Raw genomic sequence first — 20,357 nt, 5'->3', positions numbered from 1 at the left:
CCAGGCCCGGGTGCGATGGGGGAGGCTGGCCGCTACTGACCGTGCCACCCTCCCCAGGCCCTTCCTGAACACACCACACACCTGGTAGGAGAGGAGCCCGTCCCACTGGTGCTGCTGGGGGGCCGTGCTGTACATCCACTTGAGGACCGCGTCCCGGATGAAGACGGACAGCGCTCGCAGGATGAAGGACGCGAACAGGTTCAGGTGGATGTAGTTTCGGGTGCAGTGCAGGTGTCTGTGGGAGAAAGCAGGGGTTCTTCCTGGCAAGATGGCCAACACGTCCGCTCCCCAAGCTTCAGTTCTCCAGCTAATGAGCCCCTCAGGCAAGTTTCTGCCTCTGGAACTATGCTTCTGTCTTTTCTTCCTCTGAAAATGCCCTTCTTCCTCATAACCCCGAAAATTCTTTGGGTCCAGTGTAAGTCCTGCCTCTCCATGAAGTCTTCAGGTGTGTGCTCCCTGACACCCTCCGTCCACACCGTCCTTCTCTCTACGCATCTTCTTTTCTACAGAGTCATGTGTAAGCCAAGTGATTTCTGTGTGAGGACCACTTTCCCCAGTGGAGACTTAGCTTTGCTTCCTGAGGAAAAGACCTACCTCTCACATGCCTCAAAGTTGCCTTACAGAGGCAGATGCGGGCGAAGCACATGGTAGGAAGTCAGAAAGTATTAGACATAATTTCAATATCCTCTCAGGTAAAAACGCATAGCTAACTGCAAATACAAGGGCATTTCTTAACCTGATAAGGGCTATCTACCCACACTGGGAGCAAACATCGTTCTTAACTGAGAAATTTTATAAGCATTTGCTTCAAAATCAGGAAAATAAGGGTTGCCTAGAGTTACAAAGCTATCATCACATCTATTCAACATCGTAGTCCAGATCCTGGCTGCTGGAAGAGTGCAAGGGAAAAAATGCATGAGGATTGGAAATAAAGGAACAAAACTGTCATTATTTGTAGAGGGGAGAGTATCTTGGTAGAGAATCCAAGATAATCTACACATAAATTATTAGAACTGATAGGAGAGTTCATCTAGCAAGGTTGCTGATATGCGTTTATATAAAGCAGCAATAAAGACTTTTAAAAAGTAAATTTTTAAAAGTATAATTTTTTTAATTGGCTACATAGAAAGAAAGTCTAACGGAAGACGGGCAAGAGCTCTATGGAGAATATAATAAAACTTGCTTAAAATTGTTAAGGGAAGACTTCAAATCCCACATTCATGGATAGAAAGACGTGAGTCTTTTTCTTTCTCAAAATATCACTAAATAGTGATATTTAGAAAGTGGCAATTCTCGCCACTGTAATTGATAAATTCAATACAGCTCTACCAAAAATTCCAACACGGTTGTTTTTTTTGTTTTCCTGGAACTCTCAAAACATATGAAGAACTAGGGGCCAAGAATAGTCCAGACACTCCTAAGAACCGTAAAGTTGGGGCCTTTACTATAAGAGAACCGAGATTTTCAATGAATTTGTAGTAGGTAAGGCCCCATGGTATTGACAATTGGACAGATAAATAGATCAATGGGCAAGAATACAGATGACAGAAACCAACCCAAGCAAAGACAACTTTCGCTGCATGGCGGAGTCAGCGCCCTAAACCCACGGGGGAAAGGATGAGCTATCATAAATGGTACTGAAGCAACGAACTCGACGTGTATATGGAAAAAATAAAATTAAAACTCTTAATTTCACCATCGACAAAAATTAATTCCAGGTGGATTTAAGAGCCAGAAGGGATGCACAAAACTTATGATCCCAGGATAAGGAAAGATTTCTTAAATGAGACCATAAAGGAATTTGGTCTTTGGGGAAAAAAAAATTGATAGTTTTCTGTAATCAATTGGCAAAATCAATCTTTATCAATTAATAACATTTATTGACAAATTTTATCAGTAAAAATGGATACATTGATATGTTTCATTTCATTAAAATTAAGGACTTCCATGCATAAAAGGCACCAGTAAGGGAGTGAAAAAATAAGTCACAAATTAAGGAAGGATATGCCCTGGATTAGGATTCAAGAATATATAATGAAAGGCCAAAATAATGAAGAAGAAGCCAAACAAGCCAATAAAAAAGTAAGCAAGGGATGGGACTAAATGATTCACAAAATGAAACATGTACAAATGCTTGATCTCTCTAGGAATCCGGGCTATGCAAGTTAAAATCACAAGATACTTCACACAGTTCAGATTAGCAACAATTAGGTGAAAATACCAAATATTGGTGAGGATGTTAAGCAAAGGGAAGTCTCGCTTCCTACTGGTAAGAGGGCAAACCGGTATGACCACTTTGGAGAGCAACCTCACCTAATAAATTAACACAAGCACGTGGTTTTCAGACCAGGCAGTTCTACTCAGAGGTATGTGCCCCAGGAGAAATGCACAAGGGGTCATAAGTAAGAATGTTCCTTGTAGCAAGGTTTGTAATTCAGAGAAGAAGAAGAAAAAAAAAAGAAAACCTCAAGTACCCATTAAAATGATAACAAATAAATTGTAGCACGTTATACAACAGAGTCCGGAGTGACAGTTAAAGTAAATGAAACAGAGCTACCTGAATCAACACAAATGAATCTCACAAAAACATGCCAGGCCAAAAATAACATCGCGAAAGGGGATGTACAACACGCCATTAAAAATATGCAAAGCCCGCAGCTACATATTTTTATAGATACTACAAATGTGGCAGAAGTATAGAGATGCATGGGAATTATAAGTAGCCCCTTTGGGGCTCCCTCTGGTTGTGGGGAGTCGGGCAGTGGCACGGAGGGCCCCCCAGGGCAGCGTGACTGTGCTGGGCATTGAGTGCATGAGTGATCAGGATCTGCCACTGTACTTTTGGATCTCTGAAATACTTCATAATACAAGGGGGCAATAGTCACTGCACGAAGGCATGCATTAAGCACCGACTATATGCCCAGCACTCACTATGCCAGGTGCCAGGGGGCAGCAGGAGGAATGAAGCCTGTCCTCTTTCTGCTGGCTGGTAGCCTGAGGTCCCTGCACTCAGAATCCCTCCTGACCTTGAACCCAGCCCCCGCCCACCCACCCACCAAGTGCAGAGGGCGTGGGAAGAACATGGTCCTCTAGAAGGAATGGCTCATCAAGGCTTTAGACGTAAGGAAGACCTTTTCCATGGTGCTGATAAGCTCCAAAGAGAACAGAATCTCTAAATCCTTGAGATCTGATCTAAAATTGTACTGAATTTCCTGCTTACTTAAGCTACGCATGCTCACTGGAGAGGATGTCCCCGAAACCTACCACCCACTATTAAGGTTGGGGGATATGTGCCTTGTGTATTTCTTGTGTGGTGTTTGTTCTTTTTTGCGGTATTCTAGGCAGACTTTTATAGGGTAGAGATTAGACCAAGTATATAGGGTCCTAGCCTGTGTTTTCAGCCTCGTATGAGGGGAGGGGACAGGCTCCCCAGAGATCTCTTAGAGAAGAACCTACCCCGCTGTCACTTTAGTTTGGTGCTCCCTCATCTACTGGGGACAGAGCAGGGAGTTGGGACGAAGCAGCCCCTCCAGGACCCCCACTTCTTACCTGAAGCTCAGGAGGATGGCCGAGGCGATGACCAGAGCGGAGAAGGACAGTGTGTAGCCCACCGTATAGATGATGGAAAAGGACAGGAGCTGCTGCTCTGGGGAGCTCTGTGTGCACATGAGAGATACTCTGCAGGTGAGGCAGCCCACGCCCTCCTCTCCTGCACCCTTCTTTCCCCTTTCCCAGGGGACAGGGGCAGAGGCAGGGCCCCAAGTCAGGCTGCACTGGGGACCCCAGAACTAAGAAAGAAAACATGGCCATGGTCCTTGGGTTTCTAGGGCCTTGTCCCGAGGCCAGTGGGGTGAACACCCTATCACCCCTACCCAGAGAGCATGGTGTGCAAAGGCCCCAGGGGCAGGGGGATAGACAAGATGGCCACAGACCAGCCCAGCAGATGCCCGGGATCCCTGCTCCAGGGACGTTGGCACCCTGCTGCCCCTCTGCCTCAGAGCCCCCATTTTCAACTCACTCTCTCCCCTTGCTTGGACTCCTCACACTCTGACAGGTTCCTCCAGGGGGCGCTCGAGTTGTCCTGGCGCAGCCACAGGCCCTCGGCCGTGCAGAATCGATACACGCGGCCCTGCAGCACTGGGCAGAGAGACGTGGGCGCTGTGCCTTGGCCCAACGCCACAGGCCCCCCATTCCTCCCTGCCTGGGGCTCACCCAGGGCTGACCTCTAGGAGTTAGCAACACCCCTCACACACACACACACACACACACACACACACACACACTCAGGCCCTCCTCTCTTGCCATGTGCCCATTTGGCCCAGGGGAGGAAAGGCAGGCACTGAGGGCCACCCTGGGATGCAATCTGATGAAGTCATGTTTTTGAGATGAGACAACTCTAGCCCATTTCCACATCCTGCTTCTAGCCTCGAGTCACACTACTGACAAGGTCTGGCACTGACCACCTGACGGCTCCACAGACACCCACTGCGACTTCCGATCTTCAGGACTCAGCCCTGCCTCCCTCCAACACTCCACAGACAGTACAGACCCTGGAACAGATGGACACAGAGCTCCTGAGATGAAGGAAGAGACACAGCCCTGCCTTAGGGAGCCCCAGTCTGAAGGGGGAGACACAGCCCTGCCCTCAGGGAACCCCAGTCTGAGGGAGGAGACACAGTCCTGCCTTTATGAAGCCCTAATCTGATGGAAATGACACAGTCTTATCCTCAAAGGTGGCCTGATCTAAAGAGAATACAATGTCAACGGTAGAGGCACGGCCCTTGGAGACTCTCCATTCAAAGGGGGAAGACCCAGCTCCTCCCTTCAATGGGAATATTGGGGATAAAGACTGCCCCTGGAGACCTCCGGGTCTGAGAGGAGGGAGAGATCCAGCCCCTGTCCTCAGCTCCCAGTCTGAAGGAGGAAGCACAATTCCTGGCTTCAGGGAATGAAGACTCTCACAGAAAAAACAGTCCTCAGAAAGTAACAGCATAAATGCAAACTAAGACAGATCAAGCACAGGCCCCACAGAGCTGGGGGTAGGACGTCCTCTGTGCCCGCTCCCATCAAGCCTGCCATGCCCCACTATCCCCCTACGCAGGGAGGTGGGTGGCTTGGGGCCCCCGGTTCACTGTAAGGCCATGAGAGGGAATGAGGGGCTTACTTGGGCTTGGGAGAAAGTGCTTCATTACCTCTCTGGAGGGGAATGTAAGACTGACCCCAGGACTGGGGTCAAAAACAGGGTTAGGGTTAGCACAGGGAGATCAAGGAGGGAAATTGGAGCCAGGATGAAATTTAAAAGATTTAAAAATTCTAAAGGACTAAAAGATTTTAAGGACCAGCTATGGGATGAAGGTGCAGTGGGAGGGAGGGAGCAGTAGGAACAGTGTGTGGGAAGAGACTCATTAGCGTGTGTGCATGATGGGAGCATGATGGGAGCACCGTAATCCCCAGGACCTGCCCCGAAAGGGTCCAGCAGGGTCGCAGCCGTTTAGACCGGGGGTCTGTCTTACGGCTCACAAACCACCAGTCTGCCCACTGTCGGTATATGTCAGACATCTGCAGGGTCTGTCGGTCAGACCCTTGTTCTTCCTCATCACCAACTTCCAGGCACCCAGGGCAGCCTCCCTGTTCACTCTTCTCCTTTCTCCCACTCTTGTAAACAAGCCCTGAACCAAGGCCCTCTTCAGGAGACAAAAGTATCTGGTAATAAGGTAGGGTAAATCGCCTTGCAGCATCAGTGCTTCTAGAAGAACCTGTATTCTAAGAGGCTTTACCTGGAAGAGAAACAAAAACCTGAAAATCTAATGGTGGGGCTTCCGACAGTGAGAAGAGCCGAGTCCCAATACCCCTCAAATGCGTTTATGGACAAAATCAGGCCAAGACAAAGGCAGAGAAGGGGAGGCATGTGGTCTGCTTTTAGCAACTGGAAGGGTTCCCCTCAGGCCCCCAATGCCTCTCTCATCTGCTGCCTGGATGCCTGGAATTCTTCACCAGGGGCTGAGGCTTCTGAAATGAGGCCAAGGCAGTCTTCAGTGGCAGCTAACCTCAGAGCAGTGGTGGGGATCTGGGCTGACCCCATAGGGAGTGAGACTGATGTCAGAGCCCTCCCTGGCAGCCCATCCTGATGACAGCAAGGGAGGAGAGAGGAGGAGGCAGAGGGACCAGGGGAAGGGAGAGGACATGGCAATAGGGTACAAACCACCAAACTGCCTATTTCCCCATGACCCCGATAATACCCTAATAATACCACAGCTAACACAGGTGCACCCACAACTGCTGTTCCCTCCCCATATGCACCTTATACATCCTCTCTGCAAGCTGCATACTGGCGGTATCGGTTTCTGAACGCCTGCTGCATGCCTGACATCACAACCACGTTACAAGGTAGGCACGGTTAATCCCACCTTATGGATGAAGAAACTGAGCCTCTGAATGGCCAGGTGACTTGCCCAAGATCATCCAGCCAGGAAGTAGCAGAGTCAGGATTCAGACCCCCAGCTCTTGGCCTTCAGAGGTCAAAAGTTAGGGGCCAAATTCACTGCTAAGAGTCAACAGTGGCCATGTGCCGTTTCTCCTCCGCCCGTCCTCTGGGCGTGGGTTTGTTAACGTTCCCAGCGTCCTCCCAGCAGATCCTCTGGCCCGTGTGGATCCCTGGCAGGCTCCCCCACGCCTGGGCCCTCTGTCCAGGGCCAGCTGGGAAGATGGGGGAGGGGGTACATGCCCAGATGTGTTACTGGTACCTTGTCAAGGGATCATTGCGTCCCTGAGAAGCTCGGGGAGCCCATGAAAGTGTGTCTGTCAATTATCCTTCATTAGCGGCCAGTATTAAAAGCCAGGGCTCATTCTTGGCCAGGCCTATGGTCCCCAGATGCCCATCTTGGCTGGAGGTGAGGTGGGTCCGGGCCCAGCCCTGCTTATCAGCTCAGCTTTATCTGGCCCAGGAGCCGCCAGTAAATCACAGCCAGGGGCTTGGCTCTGGTCTTGTCAACACCAGGAGGCAGCCGGCCACATGCCAGGAGGCCCAGGGATATTTCATTAAGTCAGACCCTGGTGCTGGAAATAAAACTCCCAATTAAACACTTCCCCTCCCGGAAACTGCAGCGGCGTCTGTAATCAAGCTAACAGCCGCCCTTCCACGTGGATGCAGGCTCTCAGGGCTGTGGAGAGCTACTCATGAATCCATTAGCTCCTGCACCCTGGCAACAGCTGTGGCCATCAAGGACTACTGGGCCCCAGCTGACAGACCGCAGATTCGGGGAGGGGAGTCCCAGGCCCTCCCCAACATGGCGGAATGAGGGTCAAACGCAGGGCTGGAACTGAAGGCATCACCTTGGGGTGGGAGGCAAGGGTAGTGCGTCAGTCATGGCCCAGGAGAAAGGCTCAGGTTCTGAACTACACAGACATGAGGTCAAATCCTAGCTCTACTCTCAGCCAGCTGTGGGACCTCAGGCAGACCTCTCTGGGTCTCAGTTTTCTCATCTGTAAAATGGGAACTGTAATGGCGTCCCAGGTCTGCGGTGTGAGGATTAGGAGAGGAAGCATGGGAAGTGCCTGGTGCATAAGAAGCCTTCAAGACATGGCCTCACTGAAAGCCCTGCTGCTGCCCCCACCCCAGTTTCTCCAGAAGGCCCTCCCTCAGTGGGGCTGGGGCTGGAGCAGGACATCACCTCGGCCACAACTCCTCCAGGGCCAAGCTCCGGGCCCGGTCTCCCTGAGGCAACACCGGCCTGCTGAGAAATCTCCTGGGCTTGACAAGACTCAGGGAGGCACCTGTCAGAGTTTCTGAGAATTGTGAGTTATAGGCCATTTTAAAAGCATTTTACGACTTTCCTATAATGAGAACTAAACTAACAAACAGGTACAGATCAGGAGGGGGTGCAACTAATGAAACTGGAATGATTTGTAACGAGCAGATCAGCTGTTTGTGGGTAAACGAGGCTGCTGGATGGCCCTCAGGCGGCAATGGGCTCTCAGCAGCCACTCAAGCCTTCTGGTTCACAAAGTCTTATTAACACCAGGCATCTCCTTTGAACACGTTCCTTCCTTGACACATCTGCTTCTGCCTTCTGGGGTCCCAAATTCTGAATTAGAGGGCTCAAAAGTCAAGGGTTTGGCTAGCATTCTGTCCATGGGATGTTGTGTGGCTCTGAGGCCCCGGCTTGGCCCCATCTCCAAGGTGATGCCTGGCTGACCTCCCCTCCTGGAGGACCCTCCTTCCCCCTTCTCCATCTCCCTGTTCTTTCAGGCCTGGCGCTGATGTCCCCTCTCTCTGGAAGCCTTCCTAATGCCACACCCCAGACAAAAGTGGGGGCTCTGACCTCCCTCAGCACCACTTCCTGGGCCACTGAGCTGACCTCTTCAGCCCCATGGTGAGGGGTCACCTCTTCTCCCCAGTACACACACTCACACACTCCTGAGGTCTCACTGGCACCCCTATCTCCTGATACAGACCTAACCCAAGTTTCTGGTCATTGTTTTAAATTTCTTTCTTTCTCTGGTCATGCATTCCTCTGCCCTGCCCTGCACCCCAGAAGACTGACCTCTATGGACAGCATCTTTGGGCTCCCTGCCCTCTATGGGTTTGACCCATGGGAGGCACAAGTAAAAGGCAGGAGGGCCCCTCTGTGGCCACAGCCCTGCTGGGTAGCCTCTCCATCACCATGACCTCCAGCTGTCATGGGGGCCACATAGCCCCATGCCTGCTCCACTCAGGTCTAGGAATGCTAACGCTTCCCCCTCTTACAGTCCTTGGTGCTTTACACACCTTAGTGGCCCCTTAACCCTGCACCACCTCGGTAAGTGGCCCCTCTGTTAAGTTCTCTTCAGATTCCCAGCTGAGTGTGTTTTCTGCCAGGACACTGCCTACGATACCCTGGTCCTTCTCTCCACCCCTAACTCACTCTGTGAAGTTTCTCCATAGGCCATTCCCTTGGTCAGCCCAAGAAAGTTTCAGTACTGCCCCCTTCCTGCTTCCACATGCCCCAGTGGGTGTTAGGGAAGCCCCTGGTGCCAAGGGGACCAGTAGGACAAGCCAGAGAGAGCAAGTGCGTTGTGGGAGCCCATGGGGGGGCTCTGCAGGTCCCTAACTCAGGGAGAGCAGAGAGAAAGGCAGAGTCGGTGATCTGAGTGTCAGAAAAGGGAGTGAGCTAGCTTGGTGAGTCAGGGGAGGGGGTGGAGGCTGGCAGGGGGCCTGTGCAGCAGCCAATATCTTCATGGAGAAAGCAATAAAACTGTGTTCACTCATAAACGGGCACCACCAGGACCTGTTTCCTGCTCAAATAAAATTAAAGGTGATGGATGGAGCTGCAAGGGGCAGGCAGAGCTAGGGTCAGCTTAGTGCTGAGTGATGGGCCCTGTCCGGGGCCTGGCTCCCTGGGGTCTAGAGGCCCAGCCCAGGCTGGCCGAGCAGCCAGTCCCAAACCTCTGGGAGGCAGAGAAAGCCTGTGGATTTGGGGAGGTGGGGCAGATAAGTAGGGTGGGTGGAAAAAATTAACAGCAAGCATTTTTCAAGAACCTGCAATCCTCCTAAAACCCTTATCACCTGGCTGCATCCCATCTCCCAGGTGAGTGAGCTGAGGCACAAAGAGGTCCGGGCATCTGCTGAGGCTCGCATAGCCACGCAGAGCACAGGCAAGCATTCCCTTCGATTGTAGCACTCAACTTTTTCATTTGTAGGGAGAGGGCAGGCAGCTCACTGCCCTCCCTTGGAGTATGCCCAGCCAGCAGAGGCCCAGGCATCTCACCGGTCTTCATGCCCAGAGCCACGCACACAGGAACATACGCATATGCACACACACGTGCGTGCATGCGCACTCAAGGGAACCTCGTGTAGCAACTCCACACACTCCAAACCAGACTCCGGAACGGGTTCCTGGGTCTGCCACTGCCTAGCGTGTGAGCTGGGAAAAGGCACTTGGCAGCTCCATGCCTCAGTTTCCCTCTGAAAAATGAGAGCACAGAGTACTTGCTTGTGGGGTTATTGTGAGGAGTAAATGAGTGTAGGGATGTCAAGTGCTTACAACAGGCCCCGGAAGTGCTGTGGGAGGGGCCGCTGGTCCACTCTGCATCCTACCCGGTGTGTGCCGCTCTCCCTGCGCACCTTGGGGAGAGGTGGGTGTACTGGGAAGACTGAGAAGGAAAGAGCCTCCTTCGCACCTCTGCCTGGGCTTCATCTGACCTCAGTCCTTCATTCAGAGGGGAAGTCCATGCCAGGCCTTGCCAGGGGCCCTGATGTTCCGCTGAGGGACCACCTCTTCCAGGAAGACTGCTGGTTTCCCACAGCATGACCTCATTCTCACACTCGCGTCTGGGCTGGCTTCTGCTTGAAGGCGCCTTCAAGCACAGTGGCTAAGAGCACAGTCTGGGCTCAACTGCTGGGTCTACCATTTACCTCATCATCTGAAGCAAGAGGTTTGCACGTTCTAGGGCCTCGATTTCCTCATCTGTACAACAAGCATAACCATGGGGTGGTTGTAAAGAGTAAATGAGTACCCTGCTTTCAGGGCAAAACTGGGCACATAGTAGGTAGGCAGTAAGTGTTAGCTATCATTATTATTATGAGAGTGTCTTTTCTCTTTTACTGAGACTATAGCCTCCTTGAGGCAAGGGTGCTTGTCTCCTGTTAAACTGTCTGGTGCCTGGGACAGACGGGTAGCAGTGGGGTGCACTGGCTACTGTCCAGTCAGAGCCCCCCCTACAGCCTCTATAGGTCCCTGCATTTCAATGACATACCTTTCCCAGTGCAGGGTGTCCCTTGCGGGCAGGAGTGAGCTAGGGAAGGAAGCCCGCTGGGGAGGGACAACCCCACCAATGCCCAGATCTCTCAGCCTGTCTGTATTCATCTGACCAGTGAACCTCTGAGGAGGCAGGAGGTGGCTGGGCACAACTACGAGGTAGGGGCACCTGCAAACACCCCCCCACACACACACACCCAGAGCAGTGATGCCTCTGGGTAACCCCCCAACCCTAGGATCTGTTCCCACCTGACTCCTTTCCTGACTACTGGATGGAGGGGGTTCACATGTCTCTCTTAAGTCAAACCGCACTCTACCCCTCCCCTCTCATGCCAGCCACAGGCCCTAGCCTGGGTTATACCTGGTGCTCCCTACTGCCCCCTCTGGGGGAAAGACAGGCAGACAGACACCCATTAGGAGGCCTAAAGACCGTCTGGGGCAGGGAGGGCTGAGTCTGGGCGAAATGCAGCAGCGCTCCAACTCCATCCCACCCCCAACTTCCTGGACACAGGGGGAAGGAGAGAGGACTCACCACTGCTGGCCCAGGGCAGGTACCAGGGGCAGCTGACATTCACAAAGGAGCCCGGTAGTCCATCTGGCCAGCAGGCATACTCATCGAAGGTCCGATTGCAAAACAGGGCTGGGGGCAGGAGGAAGAGTCTCTGAGTCCCCGTCTGGCCACCCGGCCTGGTAGTGGCACTTCCCCTCCACTTCCGCCATGGAGGCTGGAGGGATGGAAACCTGTGCCCTGCTAAGCTCTGCTGAGCACTTACCCTATGCCAAGCTCTCTTCCCACCTGGTGGGTACCGTGAAAGGGGACTCAGGCCCCTAGCAGCAATGGAACTTGGAGCAAGTTACTTAATGTCTATTTTCTCATCTGTTAAATGGGGTTGATCCTGAGCCCACAGGGCCTTTTGCGGACAAACAGTGTATGTTACGGGGATACCCGCACATGGTATGTAAGTGCTCAGTAAACAAGCCCTACAGGCCTATTCTGAAAGCACCCGTCACAGAGGAGCAGGAAATGGAAGCTCATGAGGCTGGAATAACCTCGCGGCGGTCAGGGCGCCGTGATCGCAGGGTCAGGATTTGAACCTAGGCCTATCTGGCTCCAATCCCCTGCTCTTTAGATCACCCCATAAACTCCTCTGAAACAATTATTCCTATAAATATATTGGTTGGGCCGCCAGTCCCTGCACAGGCCAGGAAGTGGGAAGGAAGGCAAAGAATGGAAAGACCAGGTCCCCCGCTCCTGAGAAGCTCAAGCTGGAGGTAAGGGAGAATAAGACAGCACCCCAAGGCACGGGCAGATGTGGCATCCTAGAGAGCCAAAGGATGCCCAGCCATGGCTTGGGGGTTGGCCGGGGCGGGGAGGGGGCTTCAAAGTCTCCTAGGAAACAGCTGGGGGAGGGCCCCACCTGGACTCACCCGTGGCCGGGGGTGGGGCCTCAGTCAGGAAGCGCTGGCACTGGTGTCGGTATTCTCGCCATTTCTGCACTGTCTCGGAGAGGGACACGGTGGCACCCTGTGGGGGGAGGGGAGAAACGGAGGCCCCTTGGGTCCAGCCAAACTCTCTTTCACCCCCTGCCCCCACACACTTGGTTTCTTTCTTCATCTCCAGAGGACGTTAGAGCCCCAAACTCCCCCAGGCATGGGCTCTGTCTGAGAGGGCGACAGAGCAAGTCACTACCACAGGGGGGCTCCGGGTGGATGTTTTTACACCTTTATCGCTCCCGGTAGACAGGTGCAGAGCTTGCTGTGTAGTAAGTGGCCAGCAAATGTCTACTTAAATGATGTTTTGGGGAGTGAGTGGGGAACGGGGGAGGGGAGGGTGTCCATTCATGGTCTCCTCTGACCTCACCCAGAAGGCAGAGTTCCTGAGGGCCCAAGAGTTCATGAATGGCCACGGACTCCTTTCCCAGTCAGTGCCCAGTCAGCCTGCCTGCAAGGTTCCTGCACTTTCAGCCATTCTAGAAGGGGACACGCAGGCCCAGAGTGGGAGAGGGACTCAGTCGAAGTCACACAGCACCCGAAGGAGCAGAGCTAAGGCTAGGACTCAGATCTCCCAGATCAATGACTGTGGTGAACTGCTGGAGGGCATGTGGTGTGGTGGCAGTCAGTGCTATGAAGCCTGGTAATGCCACAGCACCAGCATCTCTCCTGAACCGTGTAATGGTTATCTGCGAGGCCAACAGGACCCCCTCTCCCATTGTCCCTTTTTAATGTAACACCAGAGATCAAATACTCAGCCCAGCTTCCACCAACTGAAGAAGCCCTGAGGACTTGGGGTCAGAAAAGTCCCAGAATAGGGAGATGAGGCTTGCAATGGGATGGGTCCCCCTATCTGTGAGTAAGGGGATATGAGCCTCAATTTTTAGATAAGGTAAACACAGCAGGCTTTTTAGCACAGAGACCCAAGCAGACCCAGCCACGTGAGAAATGTCCCTTCTGAACATTTTTGTTCACCTCTTTTCGACATGTTTTGGGACGGTGTTTCTTTTTTCTTTGTATTTTTTCCTGAACAGGCTTAAGATTATAAATACTCCTCATTTGGAGGCTGCAGCTGTTGAAATGACCAGGAAGCCCCTTGTATAAAATTTAGGGCTTATACATAATTTAAAACAAAATTTCACTTTTTGAAATCACAAAAATATACACGTGTGCCGAAATCAAAATAGCTTCTTTTCAGAAGTTTGCACCCTTGACTTGGTGGTGGTGCCCTAAGCACATGCTGGATCTGGTTGGGGGTAATGCTGCCCCGGTTTAAGCTCAGTCAAGGTTTATAGGGCACCTCCCATAAAGACACAGGCTGTCCTGTGCTCAGCCCTGCCCACACAGGAAGCGTCTGGAAGGGGACCAAGCTTGCTAGAGCCCCAGCCACATTCTTGGAGATAGCCTCAGCAGGGGTGCCCCCTGAAGGAGCTCTTCTGAGGGCAAAGGTCAAGTGATTTGTTTTAAAAAACAAACAAATAAAAGAACAAGGAATACAAGGCAACAGTAGTGAAGGCAGTGTCTTGATTTTAGCTACAACGTAAGGGTCAGCTGAATTTTCACCAGAGCCAGTCCTGGTGGATCAACCCCGCTCCCCACCCCTTTTCCTTCTACCCCGCCCCCCAGTGCAACAGCTGGTGGTAAAAGGGCAGAAAGTCTGGGAAGAAATTCTCCTTGATCTCGATCTTTCTTTCTAGAAGGAAAGCAGGAAGGAAGCCAGGTCACGGTCGCAGCTGGGAAATAGGGCAGGTGTGTCTGGGGTAGGGAGTGGGGAAAAGGAAGCCAGTGGAAACCGGAAGTCTCAGGGTGTGGATAGGAATGAGGTTAAGGCTAAGGACAGCACCATTATGGCCAACTTGGCCACAAACACTCCACGGAGGTTCAAGACAGAGGCAGCCCTGTCACCTGCTCTGAGCAGAGCTTCTGATATAAAACTACCTTTAGACTAGTGCTCCCTGAGGGCAGGGCTGTGTTTCCCCCTCAGACTTGGCCTCCCTGAGGCAGGGCTGTCCCTCCCCTCAAACCGGGGCTCCCTGAGCTGGGCTGTGTTTCCCCCTCAGACTAGGGCTCCCTGAGGCAGGGCTCTCTCTCTCTCCCTCAGACTGGGGCTCCCTGAGCTCAAGGCTGCGTCTTCCCTTCAGACTGAGGCTCCCTGAGGGCAGGACTGTGTCTCCTCCCTCAGACTGGGGCTCCCTGAGGGCAGGGCTGTGTCTCCCCTCAGATTGGGGCCCCCTGAGGGCAGGGCTGTGTCTCCCCTCAGACTGGGGCTCCCTGAGGACAGGGTTGTGTCTCCCCTCAGACTTGGGCTCCTTGAGGACAGGGTTGTGTCTCCCCTCAGACTGGGGCTCCCTGAGGAAAGGGTTGTGTCTCCCCTCAGACTGGGGCTCCCTGAGGACAGGGCTGTGTCTCCCCTCAGACTGAGGCTCCCTGAGGAAAGGGTTGTGTCTCCCCTCAGACTGAGGCTCCCTGAGGACAGGGCTGTGTCTCCCCCTCAGGCTGGGGCTCCCTGGGGGCAGAGAATGATTCTCTCCTGAGATTGACAGCTTCCTGACAATCTGGGTCCTCTGTCTTCTTCCTACACCAGCTCAGGGTATCCACAAACTCCTCACTGCATCATTTCCCCCACAGCCCACATATAACACAAACTACCAGGACCTCTGGCCTCTCCCCCATCTGGTGTTTATGGAAACCACATTGTGCCAGGCTCTGGGAGGTGGTGAGGATGAGGGAGGTGTGGAACACATAGAGAAAAGACAGAGCCCTGGCCTGAAAGTGTCCCCAGGCTACTTGGGGGTGGGTGGGGTCAAAGGCTTAGCCGGACATAACAGAGAAAGCAGGAATGAAAGCATTGGGGTGGCTGGGGTTCAGAGGGGTGGTTGGGGCCAGGCTCAGTGTAGACTCTAAGGGACTCTGGGGACTGTGAGCTGGGGGAGAGGCTGGGCTGGCAAGAGTAGAGGGTGGAAATTTCAGCAAAATGTCCCAGCAGGGACCAAGATGCAGAGGTGGGAACACTGATGCCCCTGCCAGCAGGAAAAGGCTTTGGACTGGTGTTCTGGAGGAATTTCTGGGCCAGGGAGAGAGCAGTGGCCAGGACTGGGACAGATCTGAGTCTCTGGTCTGGGCCAAGGCTGGAGACCACCAGTAAGCAGGGCCCAAGTGCTCAGGTGAACACAGTAACACCTTGCAGGGTGGACAGCCCTGGCTTTTGGCTCAGATCTGGGCCCGACCCTGACTCCCCCACAAATTAAGTTTGTTACCTTGCGTAAGAGTTTTAACTTCTAGCTTCGGCTTACACATGTGCATAATGGGAATGATAATAGTCCCTACCTGTCCCCTCCCCCAGGACTGTCATGAGATTTAAGTGAGCTAATGCTTAGAAGGGCCCCTGGCACATGGAAAATGTGCAGCCAAATGCAGCCCTTCTTAGGACTTCTGCTGTTTACAGGAGAAGGGAGAGGACAGAGTGGACAGGGCAGCCCAGCCTCCTGGGGAGGGTGGGCACTACCCTCCCTCACTTCCAGGACCAACAAACTCCCAGGAGGAAGCGAACATATTCTCATGCCAAGGACCAATCATTCTGCTTAGTGTGTGGCAGCTTCCATCAGCAAATCCGCGTGGCGATGCTCAGGACCCCATTCCTGTGGGTAGGGAACCATGAGGAGGGGCAGGCCCTGTCCCCCAGCCCCCAGCCCCATTTCATCCTCCTATGGCATGAACCCCCGCTCTGAGACTGATGGGGTGGAGCTGCGGGTGCTGGTGATGGGAAGGACGCAGTGGTGGAGACAACGGTGTTAGCCCAGAGAAGAAGGCAGCGGTGGGGGCTATGGGGCTGTGTGAGGGCAGGTTGGAAGGTTTTAGAATCGGGACTTTGTGAGATCTCTCTGAAGGGGATGAGGGGATAAAATGGAGACAATGCTGGGGTGGAGGTTATAATGAGGAGAGGCATCTCTCAGATTCAGGAGTTTCAGGAGGAAGTAGGAGGTGAGAAAAAGGATGCCAGGGGGAGTGGTGTGCTGGAGAGAGCACTGGACAGAGAGCCACAAGTCCTGGCTCTAAAATCCCAGTTCTGGCTGTTAATGTGGGATCGATAGGATGTGCTATAACCCTTTGGGGCCTCAGTTTCCTCATCTGTAAAATGGGCATATTACTCTTCCCAAAGAGCTCCTGTACAGATCCAGAAACATAAAGTGGGTGAACATCTATGAGTTATCCAGCCCTGTACCGGCAGGCAGCATTAGAAGGAAGAGTGGACAGGGAAGGACACACATGCAGAAGTTGCTGTTGAAGTGACAGGCTTTCCAATATCCCAGGAAGGCCCTCCGTCTCCAAAGACTGGCTGCCAGCCTAAAAAATTCCTCTTCCAGCTTTATTTCTCAGTGCAAATAAGTTCTTTCCTTTTCTGGAAACCTTTTTGATTGAGGGAAGGAGGAACAAGACCTTGTCCTCTCTGGGCCACTGAGGTGGGAAAAATGGGAGAGGACCCTAAAGGAGAAAGAGAGCTCCAGAGACAACTCTGGGACCTCCCAGAGCCCCTATCTTCCCCAGCCTCCCTCCTCTCCGCCCCCTCCCAGAGCCCAAGCCAGCGCCCTGGCCCCTGTGCCCAGGAAGGGTGGGGCTGCCAGAACCTTGGCTCTTTGACCTCATTATTTTTTTTCTTAAGGGCTCCAGATATGTGAGTGGAGGGCAGGGAAAGGAAAACTGACACAGTGTCAAATGCTCAGGAACCCTCACACGGATATACTGTCACACACATTATCACACACGCCATTGAGCACGTGCCTACATACTGAGACATGACAGTCTCCCCCCCCACAGTCAGGTACACACTCACAAGCTGAGACATTGCCCCCAACACGCACGCGCACACATACACCCCTTGACGGACATAAACTCAACTCACACTGTCACACACATGTACGCACAGAAACACACATTCTGTCATAAGCACGCTATCTCTCACCCACATGCTGGCACATACTGGCAGACACCCATTTACACAAAAATCTCTCTCTCTCTCACACACACACACACAGAGACCTTCCCATAGACACGGTATCACACATGGGGTTGCAAACACATAGACACCGTCGGACACACAATTACATGCTGAGATGTTTCATACACAGTGACTCGCACACCAGCAGACCGCCACACATGGGGTCACATACAAACCCACAGAGAAACAGGGGCTCATAAAACCCACACCCTCCTCCCCCTGGTCTCTCTCTGTGTCTCTCTACCTGTCTCTATCTCTGTGTCTCTCTATCACACACCCACACACACAGGGGAATCTGCTTAGAGCCAGGCTGCAGCTAAGGAAGGGCCTGTTTTTCCTCAGAGAAAGGAATTGGAGGGCAGGATGTGGTTTCTTGGTGGCTCCTGTCCCGGCCCCTACCTGGGATCCATGTCCGGGAGGGAGCCCAGCTCAGAACAAAGTCCACGCTGACCGCCGTGTGCCCGGACTCCCTCCGCCCTTCACTAGAGCCTCCCACAGCCCCTCTCCAAGCCCTAGTCTGCCCTGAAGAAGGCTTTCAGATTCCGGAGGACAAGTGGGTCCGTTCCCCCACGTGCCTTCGGCTGCCATTTCAGAGTTCCAGTGTCTCTACCCTCGCCCCAACTTTCCGTGGTAGAGCCTGTGATTCCTGGGTACAGACGAGGACACTGAGGTTTGGGGAGGTTGTTGTCCTACCCAAGATCACCAGCTAAGAGCAGACCTGAGATTTGAACCCAGGTTTGGCTGGTTCTAATTTTGGGTGTCAGAGGCTTGCCTGTCTCCTCAGAGACCAGCTTCCTCACAGGGTTCCTGGGGAGGTAAGGAATAGGGGAGGGGGGTGATCCTTTCAGCCACAGTGAAGGAGTGGCCTAGGCCCCCTTCTTTAGAGGTCAATTCGGCCATCCTCCTGCCGCTTCCAGCCTAGCCAGACCTGACAGTGGACAGCTCACTCTGTGTTCTTCCTTCTGGGAAGCAGGTAGTAGGCACCAGCCCAGCCCCTCACCCCTTTCTCTCTGTTCCTGAATGACACGGTCATCTTGCACAGGAATGCTCCTTTTCTGAGCTTTTGTCCCCCATTGGTGCCATGGAGGGAGTAAATCTAGTCTTGCTGACCTCGTGAGCAGAAAACAGAATGCAAAATTCACCCATTTTTAGCGTCTTCTACACGGGCATGAGGTTGTGTCACAAGGACAGTAGTCTAACCTCAAAGCCCCTTTGCTCAGATCTCTGTGGTGGCCAGGGATGCTCAGAGCCCCCCAACAAGAGCATCCCCTGAAAGCTCCACCCCCTCACTCAGAGCCTGGCTCCTCCTGCCCTGCTCTGCCCTCCCAGGCCTGTTAAGGCTCCAGGATAGTCGGCTTTTGCACAGGCCCAGGGCTGAGGAGTAAGGGGATCAGAAGTAAGGGCAGGTTCAGAGAGCCCGATTCCTCTGGCAAAAGGAACTTTGGGGAGAAGACAGGCAGCCTCCAAAACTTTTCCTCTTCCCTTAATTCAAACCAGGTCTGCAAAGCCGGCCCAGAGCAGCATGGGAGGAGGCAGCAGGGCCTTCCACCTCCACCCAGTCCCAGCCCCAAGGCAGTAAAGGTGAACCAGAGAGGCGGTCATGCTAATGGTCATGCTAATGCGTCTGCAGTCCTGGCTCCTGAAAGATGCCAAGAACACCAGGGAAGTCAAGGCCTGGCTGAGGGATTGGGGGAAGGTGCTGGGGAAGCGGGAGTGTCTCCTGAGGCTAGGGTCAGTAGTTGGGCTGGGGACAGGGAGAGGGAGGGAATGAATCCGGAAGGGACTTTGGTGGGGGCGCTGAAAATGGGCTGGCACATTGTCCACAGCTGGATTCTCAGTCAGGCTGGAATCAGCCTCAATGGCCCCTCTTCAGGCACCACCACCCCCCCCAGCCTGTGCTGGGACAAATTCCAAGGCCTGTATAGGTCCACTCCCCAAAGCTGTCCGTTCTTTAGGTCTAGGGGTAGGAACGGGAGGCAGGAGGAAGAGATAGTTCCCTTGACACCACACAGGCCATCCAAGCCTCATCTCTTCTCCACTCTAGCGTCTCACATCTTCAGACAACTCCCCACTCCACCAGCAGGCTGGCTACAGTCCCCAGCCTAGGAGCCTGGAGACAGGAAAGGCAGGGAGGGCAGTGAGGGCTGCAGAAAGGGGCTGCAGGGGTCCATCTGTGGTCCACTGGCCAGTGACATCCAGGGGACCAAGGTGTCTCTGAGTGTCCCGGTATGCTTTCTGGTATATGTTGTCAACCAGGTTAGTCAGAATGGGGGGGGTCAGACAAGCGTGTGAGGGGGACCACTGCTTCGAGAGGAGCAGGGAGCCTCCTACATGTTTTGCCGCAGGGGCTGGGGGAGGGGGGGCGCTCAAGTTCCATCCGGGAGGTCAGAAAGAAGGACAACACGCTGCCACCGCGGGGTCCCTGGGGCTATAAGTCAAAGGCCGTGCTGGGGGACTGACAAGGCGGAAATGGAGCGGGGTGTCCACACCCTGGCCCTCTCCGTCTTCCCGGAGCCTTCTCGGGGTCTTTGACGACAGAGCAGGGTGGGCTGGGACGGGCACCGCGGGGAGGGCTCAGGGCCATCGTCGGAGAGGTGAGGTCAGGGGAGGGGGTGAGCCTGGGCCGTGCCAGGGCCGCGGGCAGGAGTCTGCGAGGAGCCAGAGTTGGGAAAGTGGTCTGGGGAGATGCGGCGCAGAAGTCAGCGCCGGGCGGCCGCGAGGCAGCGGGTGGCCTGGGCGGGGGCGGCCGGCAGGGAGCGTCTCGAAGGGCTGGGACCGCCGGCCGCCGTCCAAGCCCCCACCTCGGGCCGCCGTCCAAGCCCCCGGCTCAGGGCGCCCAACTCTCCAGTCCCTACTCCCCCCGGGGCTTCGGTTCCCTCCTCCTGCGGTCGCAGAGTTTCGCTCAAGTCCCGGGCCGCCCCTGCCGGGACCCGGCGCCCGCCGCCCGCAGGGCCCCCTGCGTCCTCCCCGTTCCCCCGGGGCCGCGGGTCTCACCTGGGGGCGGGGGCCGGCCCTGCCCACCGCCCCGAGCAGCAGCAGCGCCAGGCAGAGCGGGCTGGGGGCGCGGGCCATGGCGGGGCGCTCAGGACCGGGCCATCGCTGCCACCTGCGGAACCGCGCGCGGCGACTGATCC

The 20,357-nt window shown here is 54.0% G+C and overlaps 1 protein-coding gene across 3 annotated transcripts in view; it reads right to left on the bottom strand.

The window, feature by feature from the left end:
• The window catches only part of GLP1R (glucagon like peptide 1 receptor), a 33,933-nt gene extending 13,590 nt beyond the window's left edge, over positions 1-20,343 (bottom strand). For all 3 annotated transcript variants that reach the window (XR_004625476.1, XM_034660656.1, XM_034660655.1), the window contains exons 1-6: positions 20,218-20,343; positions 12,165-12,261; positions 11,269-11,376; positions 4,019-4,137; positions 3,550-3,656; positions 82-235 (exon numbers count right to left, since the gene is read on the bottom strand). Coding sequence is in view for 2 of the 3 variants with exons in the window: in XM_034660656.1 (XP_034516547.1) it covers positions 82-235; positions 3,550-3,656; positions 4,019-4,137; positions 11,269-11,376; positions 12,165-12,261; positions 20,218-20,295 (663 nt within the window). In the remaining variant the exon portion in view is untranslated. The remainder of the gene's footprint in view (positions 1-81; positions 236-3,549; positions 3,657-4,018; positions 4,138-11,268; positions 11,377-12,164; positions 12,262-20,217) is intronic.
• Between the last annotated feature and the right edge of the window lie 14 nt (positions 20,344-20,357).

This window comes from Ailuropoda melanoleuca, chromosome 5 (assembly GCF_002007445.2).
Source record: "Ailuropoda melanoleuca isolate Jingjing chromosome 5, ASM200744v2, whole genome shotgun sequence".
NCBI classification, from domain to species: Eukaryota; Metazoa; Chordata; class Mammalia; order Carnivora; family Ursidae; genus Ailuropoda; species Ailuropoda melanoleuca.
Note: the sequence above shows the minus strand (reverse complement) of the source record. Positions and strands in the feature narration are given on the sequence as shown.